Source organism: Marmota monax, unplaced genomic scaffold, assembly GCF_021218885.2.
Source record: "Marmota monax isolate L192 unplaced genomic scaffold, Marmota_monax_Labrador192_F-V1.1 WCK01_AAM20220418_F8-fsc00071, whole genome shotgun sequence".
NCBI classification, from domain to species: Eukaryota; Metazoa; Chordata; class Mammalia; order Rodentia; family Sciuridae; genus Marmota; species Marmota monax.
The window spans coordinates 5,804,214-5,822,768 of record NW_026695217.1 but is presented as its reverse complement, the minus strand read 5'-3'; the positions used below and the strand labels follow the sequence as shown (position 1 = coordinate 5,822,768).

At 48.5% G+C, this 18,555-nt stretch overlaps 1 protein-coding gene across 1 annotated transcript in view; it reads left to right on the top strand.

Moving 5' to 3' along the window:
* Gpr137b (G protein-coupled receptor 137B) overlaps window positions 1-18,555 on the top strand; it is a 33,024-nt gene that overhangs the window by 12,026 nt on the left and 2,443 nt on the right. The window contains exons 2-6 of the mRNA XM_046432127.2: window positions 4,482-4,531; window positions 12,472-12,694; window positions 14,591-14,740; window positions 16,957-17,085; window positions 18,183-18,307. Of these exons, the coding sequence (XP_046288083.1) occupies window positions 4,482-4,531; window positions 12,472-12,694; window positions 14,591-14,740; window positions 16,957-17,085; window positions 18,183-18,307 (677 nt within the window). The remainder of the gene's footprint in view (window positions 1-4,481; window positions 4,532-12,471; window positions 12,695-14,590; window positions 14,741-16,956; window positions 17,086-18,182; window positions 18,308-18,555) is intronic.

Here is an 18,555-nt window from a genome sequence, read left to right as displayed (position 1 = left end):
CCATTAAGCCACTGGGAACCTGCAGTGTGACCTCACCCCCCAGGACCCTCCACCCTCCCCAGGGGGCCCTCGGTGGGCCCTGCCTCTGCCTGCATCGCCCTCCTTGGGTCCCTCTCAGGTCACCCAGGCTTAGGAATGAGGGCCCTGTACCCCTGAGTGACCTCTTGCCTGTCACAGCACACATGTTTGAGGAGTAGCTGTGTCTGGAGTTGACTCACCCCTCCCACTTCCTCCCCTGCGTCAGTGGCCGTGAACTTCCCCAGGGCCCTCCTTCGCTCCCCAGAATGGATGGAATATTATCCTGCCTCACCTCCTGCAGATCGTCCCCACCCAGCAGAGAGGCCACTGCAACTGAGGGGGGCCTGCTGGACTTCCTCTCTAGGCCTTTTATTTTTAGCAGCTTCATTGAGATAGAAGTCCTACTGAGAACTGTACTGTATTCATGCAGATGGCTGCCATCACCACAATCAACTTTAGAAATTTTTTCATCATCCCCAAAAGAATCCTGCACCCAAAAGTGGTCACTCCCCACCTCCCCGCCCCTGGGCCTAGGCAGCCTCTGATCTTCCGTGTCTCTGGTTTGCTTTTAAACACACACCTGTGTTCACCTTCTCTGTTAGTCATATTGCTGGCCATTTGCTCTGTTCCCCAACCCTGACCCCTCTCCTTCTGTAGTGATGTTAGTTTTCTGCTGAGTCCTCAGCATCTCTTACCTAGGGATCTGCACACTCCTGGCCTGGCTTCAGGCTGCCGCCTCCTGGTGCCACCTACCTGCTCATCCTGTGCATTTCCCTTGGAGACTGACAACATACTAGCTTTTTAAAGGTTCTGAGAATTCCCGGAGGGAAACGAGTGTTTTCCTACTGGTTTCTAAAATTGGTCACGTGACATTGTGTTTAATAATATTTGTTGTTAATTTCCAATTCTGCCGGAATAGTTTGAGAAATTGAGGGTAAATTCTTACAAGTGGAATTATTAGGGCAAAGCATATAAATGTTTGTAAGACTCAGACTGGACGGAATCCTTGGTGACCATCATAGGAAACTCTGTCTTTCACTGAGGTCTAGAAAGGGATGGGGCTGCAGGGGCCAGGACTGAGGGAAGTGAGGAAATGCTTTCTCTGTAAAGGAGTGGGGGAGGGGCAGTGGGGGCAGGCTGGGGACAGGTGGGCCTCACTGCCTGTTTGCAGCTGGGGAAGCCATTCTGTAGGTCCCAGGCAAGAGACACAGCATTGCCCAAGGAGTGGGAATGAGTAGAGACCCCAGAGTAGCCATGGATGAACCCTAATCCACCCAGACCCCCCCTCTGTCCTCCTGTGACCAAGAGCTACATCTGTAGCAGGTGCCAAGGAGCAGAGAAGGGCCGACATGGCATCCCAGGATTGAGCCCATGACCTGCAAGCCGGGTCTCTGCTCTGACCAGCTGAGGCTGGAGCCTCTAGGGTCCTCTGTTGCTGTGGTCTATGTGTCTGGGTCCTGCCTCTCCAGGAGCGCCTCAAGCCCACCGAAGGCAGGGCTCATCACATCCTCCTCCCTTGTTCCCAGTGGCACTTTGCACAGAGCTGAGTCCCCAGGACAGTGCTCCCAGGCTGTGCCCTGGCTGAGGCTGACACTCCCTTGGAGACCCCATGGGTGACACAGTTGCAGTGCAGCTGTGTCTGGTGTTGGGTAGAGTAGACAGAGTTGAGTCCCCTCACTCCAGTGAGCCTCACCACTGTGGCACACAATCTGAAAAGAAAGTTGTGTATTTCTATGACAAGGCCGAATTTTAAAAAAAAGATAGTGTAGCTGCTTCTCCTGGCTTTGATATTTTGAAGAAGCCTCTGTCATTAAAAACAAGATCCTAAGTACTAACAGGAAGGCTTGTTGAATTGTAGGGTTATTGTTAAATTTTGTAACAGAACTTCGGAGTCAGGTATTAATCAGTTCCTTGCTCCTAAGTGAGGCTGTAACTTACTGTGGGCGGCAGGGACGTACCAAAGGTGATGTGCCTGGTCCCCATCCCATGACAGGTGGTCAGGACTCAGGCAGGGACACTGATCTGTGGTGTCATGACCAGAGCCCCTAGGGTCTCAGTGTATTCATGGGTGAACCCCTACTTCTTACCTACTTCCAAAAGGAGTTTAGGATAGTGACAAAGCTTCTGTCAGAAACCACAGCATCCTTCCAGGTAGCTGGCAGGCTCACCTGCTGGGGAGATGGAGACAGGGAGCCGCCTGACTGAAACCTGTGGGAACACCTGTATCCACCCCCTCCGTGACTGTTTGCCCTGTAGTCCTCCCTGGTGGCACATTCCTGGCAGTTCAGGGTGACATGTAGTGTGGATGGGGGCTGGCTGCAGCAGTGTATTCTCCGTGCCCCGCTTCTTACCCCACATGTTGACACTACTGCTCTGACTTAGAGTGGGTTGGCTGCCCCGCCATTTTAGAAGGTTTTACATTTGAACTACCACTGGTCAGAATGTTCTAATGATCCACAGCTCCATGGTGTATTACGTCAGGAAGCTCATTCTCTCTAGGTCAGCATTTTCCCAGTAGTCCTGGGCTGGCGATGTCAGAACCACGTGGAGAACTTAGTGAACTTGAGATCCTGGGCCTCTGCCTGGCCCTCAGAACCTGCCCCTGGCCCTCTGGACTGGGATCTCCAAAAGGGGGCCTGGGGCTTGGTTTTTTTAAAAGTTCCCCAGGGGATTCCTCTGTATATGAAATTCTGAGATATGCTGAGAAGGTCATCAGAAGAATGTTTTCTAGAAGGTTCCTAAGGGTGCCTCACATATCAGCCCACAGTCTCTCTGAATCCTCAGGCACCTGAGGTCCACTAAGGGTTTCCTGGGGTTCCCCTCAGATTACCCGTCCAGCAAACCAGCTCCCACTTCCTCCTCAGACAAGGGACAACTGTACTCAACTGTGCCTACTGTGGTTTCAGGGTTGCCTGTGCCTCCCACACACCAGGGCCCAAGCTTCTGCTGGACACTTTTTTTTTTTGGCCTCAGGTGATATGCATCTGTCCCTTAGACAAATACTGCAGGAACTGAGCAGATCCTGAGAGGAGTGCCATGTGCAGAGGGTTGGCACATGTCACCAGGGGATTCCCAGGAGGGTGATTCAGATTAAGGGGTGGTGGGGCTCCCGGGAACATTGTGGCCTAGGGCTGCAAGAGAAAAGGCCCAGAGGTCAAGGGCAGGTTTAGAAAGTCCATACAGAACAGTTTGCTTAGAAGTAGGGAATGAGTCCTTTTTTTCCCCCAGCTTTATTGAGCTATAATTGACAAAAATCTTGAAATTCAGGGTGTGCAATGTGACGTGTTGACATATATGTTTATAGTGAATGATGCCCACAATCACTCTGATGGAGACTCCGTCGTTGTACATGGTTACTCCCATTTTCTGCGGGGAGAACACTTGAGCTTTACCCTCCTAGCAGATTTCAAGTATGTGACATGGTGCAGTTAACTGTTGCCACCAGGCTGGGTTAGGTCTCTAGGACTTGCTGACATGGAGCTGGAGGACATCACGCTAAGTGAAACTAGCCAGGCACAGACAAGCACTGCCCATATCACTGCAGTGTAGACTCTAAAAGATGAACTCATAGAAACTGAGCAGGAGGGTGGCTGGGAGAGGGTAGGGAGATGTTGGTTGGAGGGTCCAGACCCCCTGGAAGATGGGTCCTCTGAGCTGCCGTGCACATCTCTGGAGGGAAATCCTCACCTCTCCACTCTAGATTTCTGCCTTTCCCTCCCTCAGTGTACTCACCACCATTTAAGCACCAGGGGTCGAGAGAGAGCTGGACCAGGAGCTCACATGCTGTCACTCTGCCTGGCCCCCCCAGAAGCCCAGCGAGGTTCATCCATGAATGCAGTGGCAGCCATGCCTGCCTGGAGTGGAAGCCAGTAGGTTCCTGCTTCTGCCTCCCCTTCACCTGCTCCATGGCTCTTCCAGGCGGAATGCCACACCCACCGTGCCCGCACATCAGCCACTGTGCCTGCATGCCAGCCATTGAGAAGGCTTCTGAAGCACCGGAGAGAGTGTAATCTGCAGTATTCCTCTTAGAGAAAAACACTCCAGTTCAATAGTCTGTACTCCCAAGATGTTTTGTTATCTGACACTGCAAACGTGAGGTCTGGGTAGGTGGGCACATTTGAGCAATGCTAATTTGGTGCCAGTGAAAATTCTAGTGAAAAGGGTGAACTGTTGGTCTCAACCAAGAATGTCAAAGTAAGAGAAGCACTTGGCAGTAGATCAGTGCCACCTTCACTTTGGTTATCCTTTTTAAATCATTCTAACCATTTTTAAATACCTTTACTTCAAACATTTAAAATGACATGCATGACTTGAAAAATCGGTGTATATAAAAGAAGTTCTCACAGAAGGTGGCCGTCTGTTTCAGGCAAGGTGTGCAGGCCTGGGTGTGCAGGCAGGTTCCAGGTGGTGGCGGCATTGTGTCAGCGTGGGTACACTACCCTCATTGTTTCCTGTCATTGCAGGTGATCTTCAAAGCCAAGTCTAAGTACTCTCCAGAATTACTCAAATACCGGTAAGTGTCCGGGACGTTTACCTCCATGGCAGAAGGTGAAAGCGCTGGTATGTAAAGCACTTGGTGGCCCTCCGTGAGCCCCTGGAGTGATCCTGTGTGGTGACGTTTGCCTGGGAGATTGTCTCTCTTCCTTGTGAGAGTCAGCCTCTGAGTTAGGACTTTCCGGGTCTCACAGTGGGTGCTCCTTGTTCAGCAAGAGCCTGGTGCCTTGGCCTAGCAGGGAGGAGGTAGACAGGAACCCATCTACCTCCTAGACAGGAGGTAGGCCCGAGGGCCACTGGAGAGGCACAGGGCCTCTGCAGAAGGAAATGGGTTTCCTGTGGGCGCCAGTGCAGGGCCAGGTTCCCTTCCCACCCCATGCACCCCTGGTCAGGTGCCCCTGTGGCAGTGCCTCTTCCCTGCAGTCCCGTTGCTAGCTGCTGATGGTGGGCAGGCTCCATGTTTTCCAGAACCCCTCCTTCCGTTGCCCTGTCATTGTAACTTGCTGCCAGCCTCCTGCTGGGGTTCATCCACATCCAGCAGAGAGATCCGGGTTTGACCCTTCAGTACACAGAGGAGGGAGAGTGGGTGAGAAGTGTTTGCTCTGCTTATAAAGATGTCCTAAGTGACATAAAACTTTGCAGAATCAGAAAAGGCAGCATATGCCCCATGCCTGTAGTGTGGTGCATCTCCATCCTGGGCTGCATGGGAAGAGGTGGCACCACATGCATTTCCTGTGGGCAGGATCGGTAGCTTTCCACGGATTTTCAAAGATCTGCGACTCCCTAAAGCCAAGAGCCAGTAGCTTAAAGAATGGTCAGAGTTGGCTGGAGGGGCAGTGGGAGGGCAGGGCCAAGGAGCATGTTCTGGAAAGGCGAGTCACCGTCCTGGGTCAAGATGAATAATTATTTTGTTACTTTAAAAATAAGTTAAAGTTGTTTATTTAAATGCAATTGGTCCTCCCTATCCTTGGCTCCATGGATTCAATCAACAGTGGATCAAAAATATTCAGAAAAAAATTGTATTTCATCTGAACACATACAGACTTTCCCCCTTATCAACAATCTAATGGTTGTCTATATAGTGTTTATAGTGCATTAGGTGTTAAAAGTCCTCCAGAGATGACTTAAACTGTGTGGCAGAAGTGCAGGTTCTGTGCAGATACCATGCCACTGCTATAGAAGGACTTGAGCAGCTATGGACTTTGGTAATCTTGAGGTCCTGAGACCAGTTCCTGTGGATATGTATGTAATCTGAATTATGTTGAGAGTTTAATGTAGTGTCTCTCAGTTTACGTGCAAGGAAGTGACTTGAGAACGATCCTCTGAAGTTCAGCAAGTGGCTGGGGCCAGCCGGGCGGGTCCTGGGGCTGTGGGAGCTGCCTTGTCTTGTTTCTCTCCTGCTCTCCTGAGCTCTCTGCACTGCTTTTTAGATAGTTTAGTTTTCATTTCCACCAGACTGTTCAACCGGAACTTTAGAGCTCACTGGGAAATGACCGTTGCTCCAGAAGAGGCTGAGCATCCCTAATCTGAAAACCCCAAGCCCCACAAAATGCCCTCAAAATGAATTTTGAGCATCATGATGCCACAAGTGGAAAAATCCACACTTGATCTCAAGAGAGGGGTCACAGTGAAAATGTCGGCACGCTAAAAATGCTATGTGACATTAACTTCAAGCTCTGTATATAGCATATATGGATTTTTGTTTGTGTAGACTTAGGCTCCGACCCCAAGATATCTCATTATACATATGCAAATATTTGAAAATCTAGATGTGTGTAAAACCTGAGAACATCTGTCTCTTGCATTTCGGACAAGGAATATTCAACCTGTAGCGAGTCCAAGGAGATGGTTCTCCCGCTTCTGGTGACAAATACAGATCATCTGGGAGGCCTAGAACAAGGAATGAGTGAAATCGGGTGGAGAAGAATATATTCTGCCTGGATCAGGGAGCTGATCCATCCTGGAAATGACTGGTTGAGGCTGGGTAATTAGGCATCTCTCAGAAGTGGAATAGGAAAAAACTGGTTAGAGAGGAAATGGCTAGAAAAGCTTTTGGCCTGGAGCACTAGGGCTGGGGTCCTGGGGTGGAGTATCTGCAGCAGGGCTGCAGACCCCGGGCTGTTCTTACTGGGAGGGGGACTCGCAGAGATGGAGGGAAAGATGGGAGGTGGGGGACTGTGGTGGGACCCAGATGTTAACAGTGAATGTTTGGGCCAGAGAAGGTGGAGGTTTTCTTGAAGCAGCAGGGAGAGGTTCAATGGGAGAAGCCTGTTAACTCAGACCTAATAATTGAGTTGCCAAGTATAATACGGTCCTAGGAGTTATTCACATTGGGGCGCAGTCTTTGTATCATCTGTTTAACTTCCCATTTCTCTTAAACTAGATGCCACTACAGACGTTTTAAGCCACTATTTGTCCCTGAGATGCTTTGGTCTGTGGCTTCTCAACAGGCTGGCTTCCCTAATTCAGTCATGACTCATCTGAGATGAAACACGAGCCATTAGTCTAGAACTAGTTCAGGCTTCCCATCCCAAGCTGCTCCGGCAGCAGTTCTGTTTTTGAAGATAATTTATATCAACCCAGCCAAGAACCACTTTATTTCCTAGCCAAAAGCCCCCTTCTCCTAACACATGACATGGCTCAGAGTTTTGCTGGGGTTGATGCCAATTTGATTCAGTTCTCCTCTTTCCCAGTCTCTCTCTTAATCTCTTTGGCTCAGAAAATGCAGTGCAGGGCATGGGAGCGTTCAAGAGTACTTTGATTTTTAAGAATTTTCAAGTGTTTTCTTTCCTTTTCTGATTTTGAATAAGTACAAAATGTAAGGAGCCCAGCTTTGCATTTCCCTTAAGAAGTCTATGATATTAGGAGAGGAATTCAAACATCTGAAACCCATTGATTTTTTTTTTTTTGTCACCCCGCCCCCCCCCCCTGCCCTGGTAGAGGCAATGTCTGAGTTGGCAGTGCGCATGTCTGCCTCTCCGGGGCCATGGGTGGAGTGTCCTGAGCAGTGGCCACACACACCTCTCGCGGCTCACCAGCCACGCTGACCCTCCTGGTCTCAGAATGATCCTCCCAGATGTTGGCTCATATGATTCTCTTTTCCTTTCATATTTTCTCTCATTTTGCTAGGGTGGGCTGTTTTTGGATTTCAGACTGTTTGCATAGACTTCACTGGCTGAGCATCCCTAATCCCAAAGTCAGAATTCTGAAATGCTCTAAAATCTGAAAACATTTTGAGGTATTGTTCAGTGCTCACAAAGTTTCCAATTTCAGAGTTGGGGGTGTGACTCGGTGGCAGAGTGTTTGCCTAGCATTTGCGGGGCCCTGGGTTGAATCCCCAGCACTGCAGAGAAAAAAAAAGTTTCTGATTTCAGAGCCTTTGGGGTTTCATATTTTTGGGTTAGAAATGCTCAAATAGTATAGTCATGTGAAAAGAAAGAAAACACACCTACCAAGCCCCTCCCCTCAACGTAAGCCTCCCCACTCTACAGCGATGCCCTGGGTAGCCTGTCGCAGGTCCTGGTCTTCACATGCAGTTCCCAGGACAGAACTGTTCTCATACTTCAGCTCTGTGTTCTAACTTTTTAACTTACATAAGATCATACATATTTTTTTTTCCCAAATTCTTTCTAATCTCCCAACACAGCCTCTTTCTTTAAGTTGATAGCAGACTTCTGTGTAGCAGGCTGCAAAGCCTCCAGAGGCTCAGGGCTAGGATTTGATAGAACTCACGAGGAGGAAGGCTGCAAGCAGAACGGTCAGCTGGCTTGAGGATGGCAGGTGGGGACACCCAGCCAGGTTGGGAGCTTGTTTGGCATCCATAGACGACCTGCCTTGGTGACTGGGTTAGGGTTGTTGAGGACCGAGGTGAGTTCTGGCCAGAGCTAGGAGGCAGCGTGGCAGCTGCGAGGCTGGCAAAGGAGGCACAGATTGGAGAAGTGGGTGAAGAATCTGTGGACCTTGACCGTGGCTTGTACAGAGGAGTGGGAATTGGAGATGACTTTCACAGTTCACAGCTCTGTGAAAAATCATGTTGCTTCTTACAAAGGAGAAAACTCAGAGCGTGGTTGGGAAATCAGAAGCTGAGTCTAGGACGCGCTGGCATGAGGGACAGGGCCTCCTAATGGCAGGCCATTGGGGCCTGAGTCTGCTTGGGGCAGAGGCAGAGCCCGAGATGAGATTTTTGAACTTGGTCATAGAAAAGTTGTGGTGGAAGTTGGAGAGCGCACCCAGGAAGCCATCCTTAAGACAAGGAATGGGTGGGGTGCAGGGCTGCAGGAGATGGAGGGGAACCCAGGAAGGCTGAGCAGGCCTCTGAATCCAGTGACCAGATGGCGGAGCTATTTACATGCTTGTGTCATATTTACATGCGAGTGCCGGGGAGCGGGTGATAGCAGGAGGAGGCAAAGACTAGAGGCTGTCAATCTAACAAGGCAGACTGGGGTTGGTTGTGGAGGCCCTGAGTTTTGAACAAGGAGAGAAAGCAGAGAAAGGAGGCTCTGGTCCCGTTAAGTCCTCCAAGAAGCAAATCATCTCTTCAGAGGAGACTGTAGCCCAGAGTGGCCCAGAGACTCGTGTCATGTCACAGCTTCAGCTCAGGTGATGTCCTACTCCATCTGCCTACCACACCACTTTCTCTCCTTGTGCACAGGCAGAGGGACAGGCAGGGGAGGAAGGAGTGGAGTGAAGGCTTGGTGGCTTGGTGTGGAAACACAGATGGGAAAGGGAACACTGGGAGTAGCCGTGCCAGTAGTGGGTGCCTCACGCAGTGGTACCCAGCAATGCCGGGTGGCGCACCATGCCTGTTCTCCTTGCCCTCTACCCTGGAGGTGTGTTCCCAGGGCACATTGCTTTTTCAATAAAAGGGAGATAAGAATTTACATCTGTAATTTAATCATATGAAACCACAACTCTGAGGAGTCACGTGGAAAGGTCCACGGTCAGTCTGTGCTGTCTCCTGGGCTATGGCTGCCACTGGATGCCCTGAGTTTGGGACCCCCCTTGCTGTGACGAGGGTTCTCCACATCTGCATGTGTGTTCTTCACAAAAGCACAGCAGAGCTCTGTGAAGCATGGAAAATGGCTTCCAGGAACCAGAATGCAGATTGGTGACTCCAAGTGGCCCTGAGGTCTCTATCCCTAGAATACATAATAGAGAACAGACAAAAATCTGTAACAAGTTCCCCTGAGCCTGGAACTGTCCAGCACCCCATTGGCATCCTTTTAGAGATGGTCTTGGGCACCTGTCTTGCTCCAGAGAGGAGGGAGGGGCCTGGCCTGAGGTTGCACGTGTGTTGCCTCATTTCCTGACTCTGACCTAGGACACACCACAGATTTCAGGGCGGGGACAGTGTCCCTGTGGTGAGAGGATCCTGGTGGAGACCTAAGAATGGGAAGCAGAGCCTTGTGGGCCGGGGTGGGCAGGAGCCAGGAGCACTCACATGCAGTGGCCCAACCATTTGGGGCTGGGCGCTTCAGAGGGTCCTGGTCCTTCGGGTGCCACAGTCTCGTTGGGGAGGTGCTGCGTGCTGAGGGAACTGCAGGCTGTGGCAGAGGAAAGAGTAAGTGGATTTGAAGGGCCTGATCAGAGATCATGATCTGGAAAGGTACCTGTCCTTGGCACATCGCTAATGTTTCCTTTTCCAAAGACGTTTGTTCCTGCTTGAAAAGCCTCCAGTGCATGGTGGCCCACAGTGGAGTCACTGAGACTTCACAAGACCCCAGGCACAGCACCAGGGGGCTCTGTTCACAGGGGAGCCCTGCTGGGGCTGGCAGCTCTCGCCATGCCTGAGTCCAGGTCCCTGAGTGCCGACTGTGCTGCTTTCCTTGGCCAGGGGCCAGCACTTCCATCAGAGCTCCCCGGAGTGGAACTGCTTCTCTGGGTCTCACTCGGGCTCTGCGCCATGCCACACATGGCTTCCTCAAGACTCCAGCAGTCACCTCGATTGCTCCTCTGCTGCTCATCCTTGCATGTCCCCTGTGCTGCTGCCCACACTGCTTTGCTCTGCCATCCCCAATGGCCTGCCTGTGCCTCTCAGCCCACGGGTCTGCATACCTTGTCCCTGCCTGTGGGGCACTTGGTCTGTGCCATGGCACCTTCCCCAGCACCTGAGCGCAGGCCTGAAGAGGTGCTTACAGTCCTTTCTCCCCTCCTGGGCAGATGTCATTCCTCCCATCAGGTCCTTCCTCAGCAAGAGACCCTACAGCAGCTGTGGCGTTTCCAGGAGACAGGAGGGCAGACCATGTTCAGATGCCCAGCATAAGGCGTTTTGTATGAGTCCTTCTCTTTCCCTCTGGAAATGCATGCAGGGAGTCCCTGTCCCTATTGTGTGCACACCGGGGTGGAGAACAGCCTGAGGCTGGGTGTCACTGAACTTGCTGCCTAGGTAGGGGCAGGCACGGGGGTCATCATCTCCCCTTTTGTTAGGAGCTTTGCAGTCTGTGAGGCTCCAGCACAGGGAAGCAGATGTCTGAAATCATGGGTGTGTGCAAGTGTGTGGGGGAGTTGGCACAGCTCTGGGTGACCTCTGCCAGGCTGAGGGCTGTGGCCTGCGGGAGCCAGGGAGGCTCAGCACTTTGGTAGAGCCCAGGGTCTGAGTTTCGTGAGAGACTTTACTGGTAGGGAGTAAGTATTCCAAGACATAAAGTCCCTTTCACCTTGGTCCAAGTGTCTTATTTCACACTTTAGCTGCACGCAAGATGCAAGCCTGTGGCTAGGCACTGGCCTCAGCCTCTCTCTCCTCTCTCTGTACCAGTCTCCATCTATCTTCTCCCTCTCCCCGTCTCTGTCCCCCACCCTGCCCTGTCATCAGTAATATCTGAAGCTGGGCCTAGAAACCAGGTTTCCCTCGTCCTGATCTGTGATAGCTTTTGAAGATGCCATCAATCCCTGTGTAGCTTCAAAAATCTTTTGATCAAGAGCTCTGTGTCCTCTGACTTGACTCATGGACATCCTCAAACCATTCCATTTCTGAGTTCGAGAGGCCAGTCCTCATCTGCACACCTCCTGGGTGGGGTGTGGATAAGCCTGACTGCACACAGGTCTTAGGCAAGGCGTGTTCTAAACTGAGTTTGAAAAACTGAGTTGTATCTGTCTAGCTATGGCACATTTTCAGTCACATGAATGGACTCCCTTGATGGCTTTTGGACTCCATTAATGACTTTTGGGGGGACAAACTGCATTGTACAAATAACTGTATCACACAAACAGCTGTACGTGAGTGTCTGTGGGGACTGCTTCTGGGACCTGAAGCCAAGTGCATGGACACTTGTCTCTTATGACCTACACACGTCCTTCCATGCAGTTTAAGTCATCTCTGGATTACTTAAGGTACCTAGACTATGTAAATGCTTTGTGTAGATGTCACACTGTGTGATCACAAGAGAAGGATTCTGTACGTGTTCAGTAGAGACAAAAATTACCGGGGTCTTTGGTTGAGTCTGAGATGTGCACCCCGTGGCTAAGGAGGGCTGGCTTCCCTTCATCCTTACCACCAACCTGTGAAGTAGGGATCATATGGTCTTATTTTCAGGTGAGGAAACTAAAGCTCAAAGAAGTTAGTTTGCCTAATTTGCCTACAATTTGGTCTAACCATGCAGAATGGCCAGTGCTCACATTGGATCCCTGCCTGTGTGCCCGAGCTTTTGACTCTTAACATGTCTCCATCCTTGTATATGGGAGTGTTCTGGGGCCATTCACATGAGCCAGTCCATACCTGAGAGCGCTCTCCTAGAGAGAGCTCTCCTCGTGACCTCCTGGAGATGGGGAATATCATGAAGGACCCTTAGGGGCAGAATTTGTGGTTAGTCTGTCATTTGTATCTGGAAATGTCTGTGGCCAAGAGTCCGAGCTCTTTGATGTTATCTTTGGTGCATTAACTAAAACACGTGATGACTTCCCTCTGACACGTACCCAGCATGCAGGAACCGATGCCTTCAGTTTCCCTCTTGTTCTTTCCAGGTTGCCCCTCTACCTGGCCTCGCTTTTCATTAGTCTCATTTTCCTGTTGGTGAATTTAACCTGCGCTGTGCTGGTGAAAACAGGCAACTGGGAGAGGAAGGTCATCGTCTCTGTGCGAGTGGCCATCAATGACACGCTCTTCGTGCTGTGTGCCGTGTCTCTCTCCATCTGTCTCTACAAAATCTCTAAGATGTCCTTAGCCAACATTTACCTGGAGTCGAAGGTAGGGTGGGAATGTGGTCAAGAATTTCCTCTCATAAAATCTGTTCTAAAAGTAGTTTCCTGGTTTGCAAACAGGACACAACACAAATCTTTTATCATGCCTGTCCTCTTGCAAATGATTAACCACACAGTGGTCGCCAGACAGGGGAGTGGGAGTTCACTGAACCTTGTAGGCAGGAAATGCTCCATGCCAGATGGCTCGGTGTGTTGGTGCGCACAGTCTGATTTGTAGATACAGAGTTTAACCCAACACTTTAAAGGTGGGTAGGATGGGCTGTACCAACAGCACTAATAGCAAACAGTCATGTGCACGAGTGGATGTAACCCTCACAGCTCTGTGGGAGGAGACAAGATCTCATCCCCACTTTATGGGTCAGAAAACTGAGGCATGGAGAACTCAAATAGCTGGCTGTTGGCCACATGGCTATCAGGTGCATAGCTGAGATCCACACTGTGGTGTCGTGCTGCTGTTGCACTGCCAGGGACCCTCAGATCCATTCGGATGCTAGACAGCCCTCAAGCAGCCTGTCCTTAGCAGTAGGGATGCCTCCTGGAATTAAGAACATTCCTGTCCTGATGAATATTCAGAAACAACTAGACATGAGCAGGAGGGATGCTCCTGGACTATTCTTTTCTCCCATTGGTGTGCCTCATAGCCTAGTCCCCAACTAGAATGAAGGGCAAATATGCTCTGGTACTAAAGTGCTTGTGGTCAGCTAGGTTCCCCAGATTTCCTTCATAAACAGACTCTGAACCTCAGCCCAGAAGCTTGGTGAGCATGGGGGCCGGGAGTACTGCTGGGCCCCAGCCCCTCGCCTTTCCACTCACCAAATGGTTGAGTGACAACTGTAGCTCCTGTGCTGCTGAGGCGCAGGGCCTGGGAGTCCCATGGCATACTTGTGTCCATCTTTCTTGGGGCCCATTTGCCAGAATGTCCGATATGAAGGGGCAGTTTGTCTCCCACTATGTCTTCAGAAGGGATCAAATTAAAAATCTGTGCATCTAACTTCAAATATATGAAGCCCTCATCAGGATGCTCATTTAGCTGACCTCTTGCAAATCTTGCAAGTTAGTGTGACGAAGTAGTACTTGGATTTATAAATTGTGATGAATTTCAGACTTGATTTTACCTTTACTGTTTCATCTCCCACTTAGGGGCTATTTCAAGGATTTAAAAAAAATAAAACTAATTTTTAACAGTTGGAGTTAAGTCATAGATTGTCAAAATGCCATTTAGCTCACCCATATAACACACAAGCTAACAGAACTACTGGCAAAATAATGTTTTGGATTTAGGTAATGACTTCCAAATGCAAAACTCAAAAATCAACTTTAGTGTTTTTTGGTAATGTTAGTTATCCATTTCTCGCTAAGGCTCTTTAACTGACTTTAGAAATTGATAGCTTTCTAAGGTGGGGCTTGAGTCAGATTTCCATGTAATCCCAGGGTCACATCAGGACTCCTGTATTTGCAGCTTAGAAGGCTGTGGATTTTGAGGAAGAACTCACATCTGGTACATCTGGTGCACTATCTCAGCACATTTGCTCTTAGCCAGTCCCTCAGCCCGACCCAACCTGGGCTCATGAGCTGTGCAGTGATTTTAGAGAAGCCCTCTGGCTTTGTGGCTCTTTACAGTGTAGGCCTTGGGCAAAGGGCTCATATCTAACCCTATTAAAAGCATCTTCCAACCAAGGCCCAGGTTTTCCCCACAAGAGGCTGCCTAGGATGCGAGGAGGGGTGGACACAGTAGGCCTGGGTGTGGGGCTCTGACAGAAGCCCTGAAGGCCGCTCCTGCAGTGCCTGAGCCCCTGAGGCTCCGGGTGACAGCAGGTGAGGGAAAGGGATGGGGCCAGTGTCCTGGACCTGGTGTGACCCACCCCTGCTGGCTCTCTTCCAGGGCTCTTCCGTGTGTCAAGTGACTGCCGTTGGTGTTACCGTCATCCTGCTTTACACCTCGAGAGCATGCTACAACCTGTTCATCTTGTCGTTTTCTCAGATTGAGAATGTCCACTCCTTCGATTACGACTGGTACAATGTATCTGACCAGGTCAGTGAGGATACCATAAGGGGTTTGCTTTGTGGCACTCCAGGTGGCAGAGGGTAAGCCCCTCACTTGTAATGAATAGCTGAGTGACTTCGAGAGGACTTCCCGTGTGGTATCTGCACCTTCCTCTGTCTGATGGGACCACAGTACCTTGCTCCTGTAACATTTTCTGAGAAAGCTAGGTGAGCTATGTGTAGGTGTGTGCGTGCACATGCACACAAGCACACGAGTACCCGGCACAGGTACACGCACTCCATTCTCCTTTCCACTTCACGGATCTTGCTTAGAAGTACTTAAAATTTTTACCTGCTTCCATATAAGATGGTGTTATTAAAGGGTAAAATTTGCTAAAATAAATTATATTAGGTTCAAGAAAGTACCCAAAACTATGAAGTTTTGAGACTTTTTAATGGAGCATATATACAACAGTGATGAGGATATTATGGTTTAGTAAAAGCTCATGGCACCAGGGGTCTAATATGATTCTCACATTTTATGAATTCATAATTTATAAACTGTAAGCAAAGGAACGTAGGTAGTGAAATGTCTGATATCCATGCTCATAATAGCTCAGAAGAGTCAAAAATGAGAATGAGCTGGCATTCACTCATTTGACATATCCTGACTTTTGGTGTCAGGCTCTGTGCAGAGTGCTAGGACACAAACATTAACTGTCCCAGGGCAGTGGGGAGGTTTATGGTCCGCAGGCAGGCAGGCAGACGATGCATGCACATGTGTGCGCACACACATGCCATTACAGTACAGAAATGTCTCTCTATTAGAAGACTGTTGGGTTGATGGGCTCCTTAGGTTTCCTTAGAATAACAGTACACATTAAACTATGTCCATTGCTAAAATCCCAGCAGAACTGAATTAAGACAGGGAGAGAAAGAATAAAATGACTAGGATGATCCAGAGGACAAGATGAAATCAACGAGAGGTCCATGTGAGATGTCATCATTGGGAGAATCGAACAACAGCAATAACACAGCAATCCCAGACTGAGCCCAGGGCCACAAGTGCAGACGGGAGAAAGCTGGGCCAGGCACTGGCAGGGTGTGCCTTGTTTTAACAAAATCCAATATATAAAAACCTAAGCTAAATAGTGACTAATTATGAATACATCTTTCATAATGCACAAAGGATTTGCATATTGCAGAATGTACATTAAATGTCCTTACATGTGTAGACCAGTGCACTCAGAATATTCATGCAGCTGTCACCATCTACCTCCAGAACTTTTCCATCTTCCCAAACTGAAGCTCCATTAAACAACAAAGATTTAGTTTTACCATTTACTTTTCTTTCGGTCAAGAGCTTATAATTACCATGGATTGAGAGTATAATCAGTTTTTAAAATGCTTTTGTTTTGGGGGAATTATTTTGTTATGATGCTCTAGACTTATGTGTCACAGCCCAAATAATTTAGGAACAATAAAACAAATGGCCATAGTTGCACACGTTCTTGGTGCAGACTGGAAAAAGTTGGCTGAACTGTAGTACAGGTGAAGGACGTGAAGTGTGATTAGGGTCCTTCTGGAAAACGAGACGAGTAGTTTTGGTTCCTTTGTCTTCCACATGATGCATTAAAGAAGGCAAAAGGAAGTTAGGTGCCTGGCCCTCCAGTGCCTTCTCCTTGTTTGAAATGTTCTTTTTGGAGCTTCTCACATCTGGGTCCCCTTCTCTTATGGACCGCCTGTCTGCTGAAGGGAGAACACTGTGTTGCTGAGCCCCACTGGCCATCTCCCTGGGCCAAAGCCCAATGTCTGGTGCTATAAGGACTTGATAGACTAGCTAGACTTCAGTAAGCTTTAAAGGGTATAGCTTATGTGAAGCTCAAAAATTTGTTTATTCTAGGATGAGAGTTAAGGGTAAATCACATGCTACTCTCAAGAACTGAGGAGGAGGCAACCTAACAGTCTACTCAGTTGTTAAATAAAATCAGCATAGATCTAAGTGAGCAAGTTAAATTGGACACAGGAGTTTTGGGGGATGAAGTCATAAACATCAGAAATTGGGTGTTTGAGTATTTTATGTAAGACAATTATCCATTCCTGACTTAAATAATCCTGCAAGGCTGGGACTATTACTCGATTACACAATGCACATTTTAGTGGAAAGGAATCATACCATATTATGGTTCTGTTTAAGTCAGAATTGAGTCAAATGTATTTCCTCTGTCATTAGTTTGATGATGCCATCTCTTCCCCTTTTTATAGGCAGATTTGAAGAATCAGCTGGGAGATGCTGGCTATGTGGTGTTTGGAGTGGTGCTTTTCGTGTGGGAACTCTTACCCACCTCCTTGGTAGTTTACTTCTTCCGAGTTAGAAATCCTGCAAAGGGTCTTGTGAGTATGCCATTTTATATTAGCAAAAACACCAATTCTGCTCACGAGACCTGCAGTTAGAATCTTTGCGTAGAAGAGAGAGCCTCCTTTATTCCATTGTGATACAAGTGCCTTGGCTATTTTGGGACTTTCTTTTCCCTTATGTGCTTATTTTATAAAAGAAATGCATCTTGTAGACTGGGGAGTGTGATTATTTTTCTTAATGCAATAAAGACTCACTAATATTTGAGTCTGGATTTGCTGTGCACCAAATATATATACTTTTCTTGTAGCAAAGAAATGATAAATTCAGTTTTTCACCCTACAGCGTGTGGAAAGGGACTGGGGCTAAAGCCACTCTTCCAGTTTGATCACATTTCTGCTCAACTACCTTTATATAAATGTCTCTATGGGGGCAGGACGGAAAATGCTAAAACTAGGTAGAGAAAGCTTCTACTAGGGGCTTTGCATCAGGTTATTCCAGCCACTCAAGCTGTGGTAGAATTTCACCTCCTTAATCTCAGAAAGGTTATGAGTGGATTTGGGCTATGTGAGAAAAGGGTAGGTGAAAGCATAGAATGAAATCCACAAATAAGCTGGTCCTTATCTCATACCCTGAGGATAATAACTTGCTTTATTCTTATTCATCTCTGGATAGTCACTGATGATCCAGGAATACAGAACAATGAGGCTGGGGTGAGGCAAACCCTGGCCCAGAGGCCCTTGGATAGAGAACTAACTGGGATGAAATTCAACAATGTACATTTCAGAGTTTTTGAGAAATGAACTCAATTTGGGGGCAAAAACAGGATGAAATGACCATAGACAGGCTATAGAAATAGGTTAAAAACCTTTCCCACTATGATTTCATCACTGTTTTATTTTGCTATGAATGCCCACAGGAGTATACAGGTTTATATCCAAGCAGGACTACCAAATTTGACTAATTTGGGCATTTTTAATGAGGGATTAAACAATGACGGCTCACTGTTGAAAGCAAGATGGATTTTATCTATGCTGATGCAGTGAACACCCCAGCATAAAGGAAGTGATCTGAACATCTTATCTTGGGTGATGCACAGCATCTGGAAGGATGCTGAATGATTATCTCTTTCTAGACCAACCCTGGAATGGTCCCCAGCCATGGATTCAACCCCAGATCTTATTTCTTTGACAACCCTCGAAGATATGACAGTGACGATGACCTTGCCTGGAACATTGCCCCTCAGGGACTTCAGGGCAGGTAAGACCCTGGTTCATATATAGGGCTCATGAGGAGGGAGACAGCTACACCACTGAAATGGATTCCTTCATGAAAACCACATAGCTAGAGGTCGTGCAGGACCTCTAGCAGATTATTTTACATAAGTGAAATATGAATGAAAGGACTGACACAAAATTTTAAAGCCCCACGACATATTACAGTGTCCTAAACACTACTACATGGTTGGCATGTCTGAAATAGCTGTGCTGTGTGGATGCAAATGATGT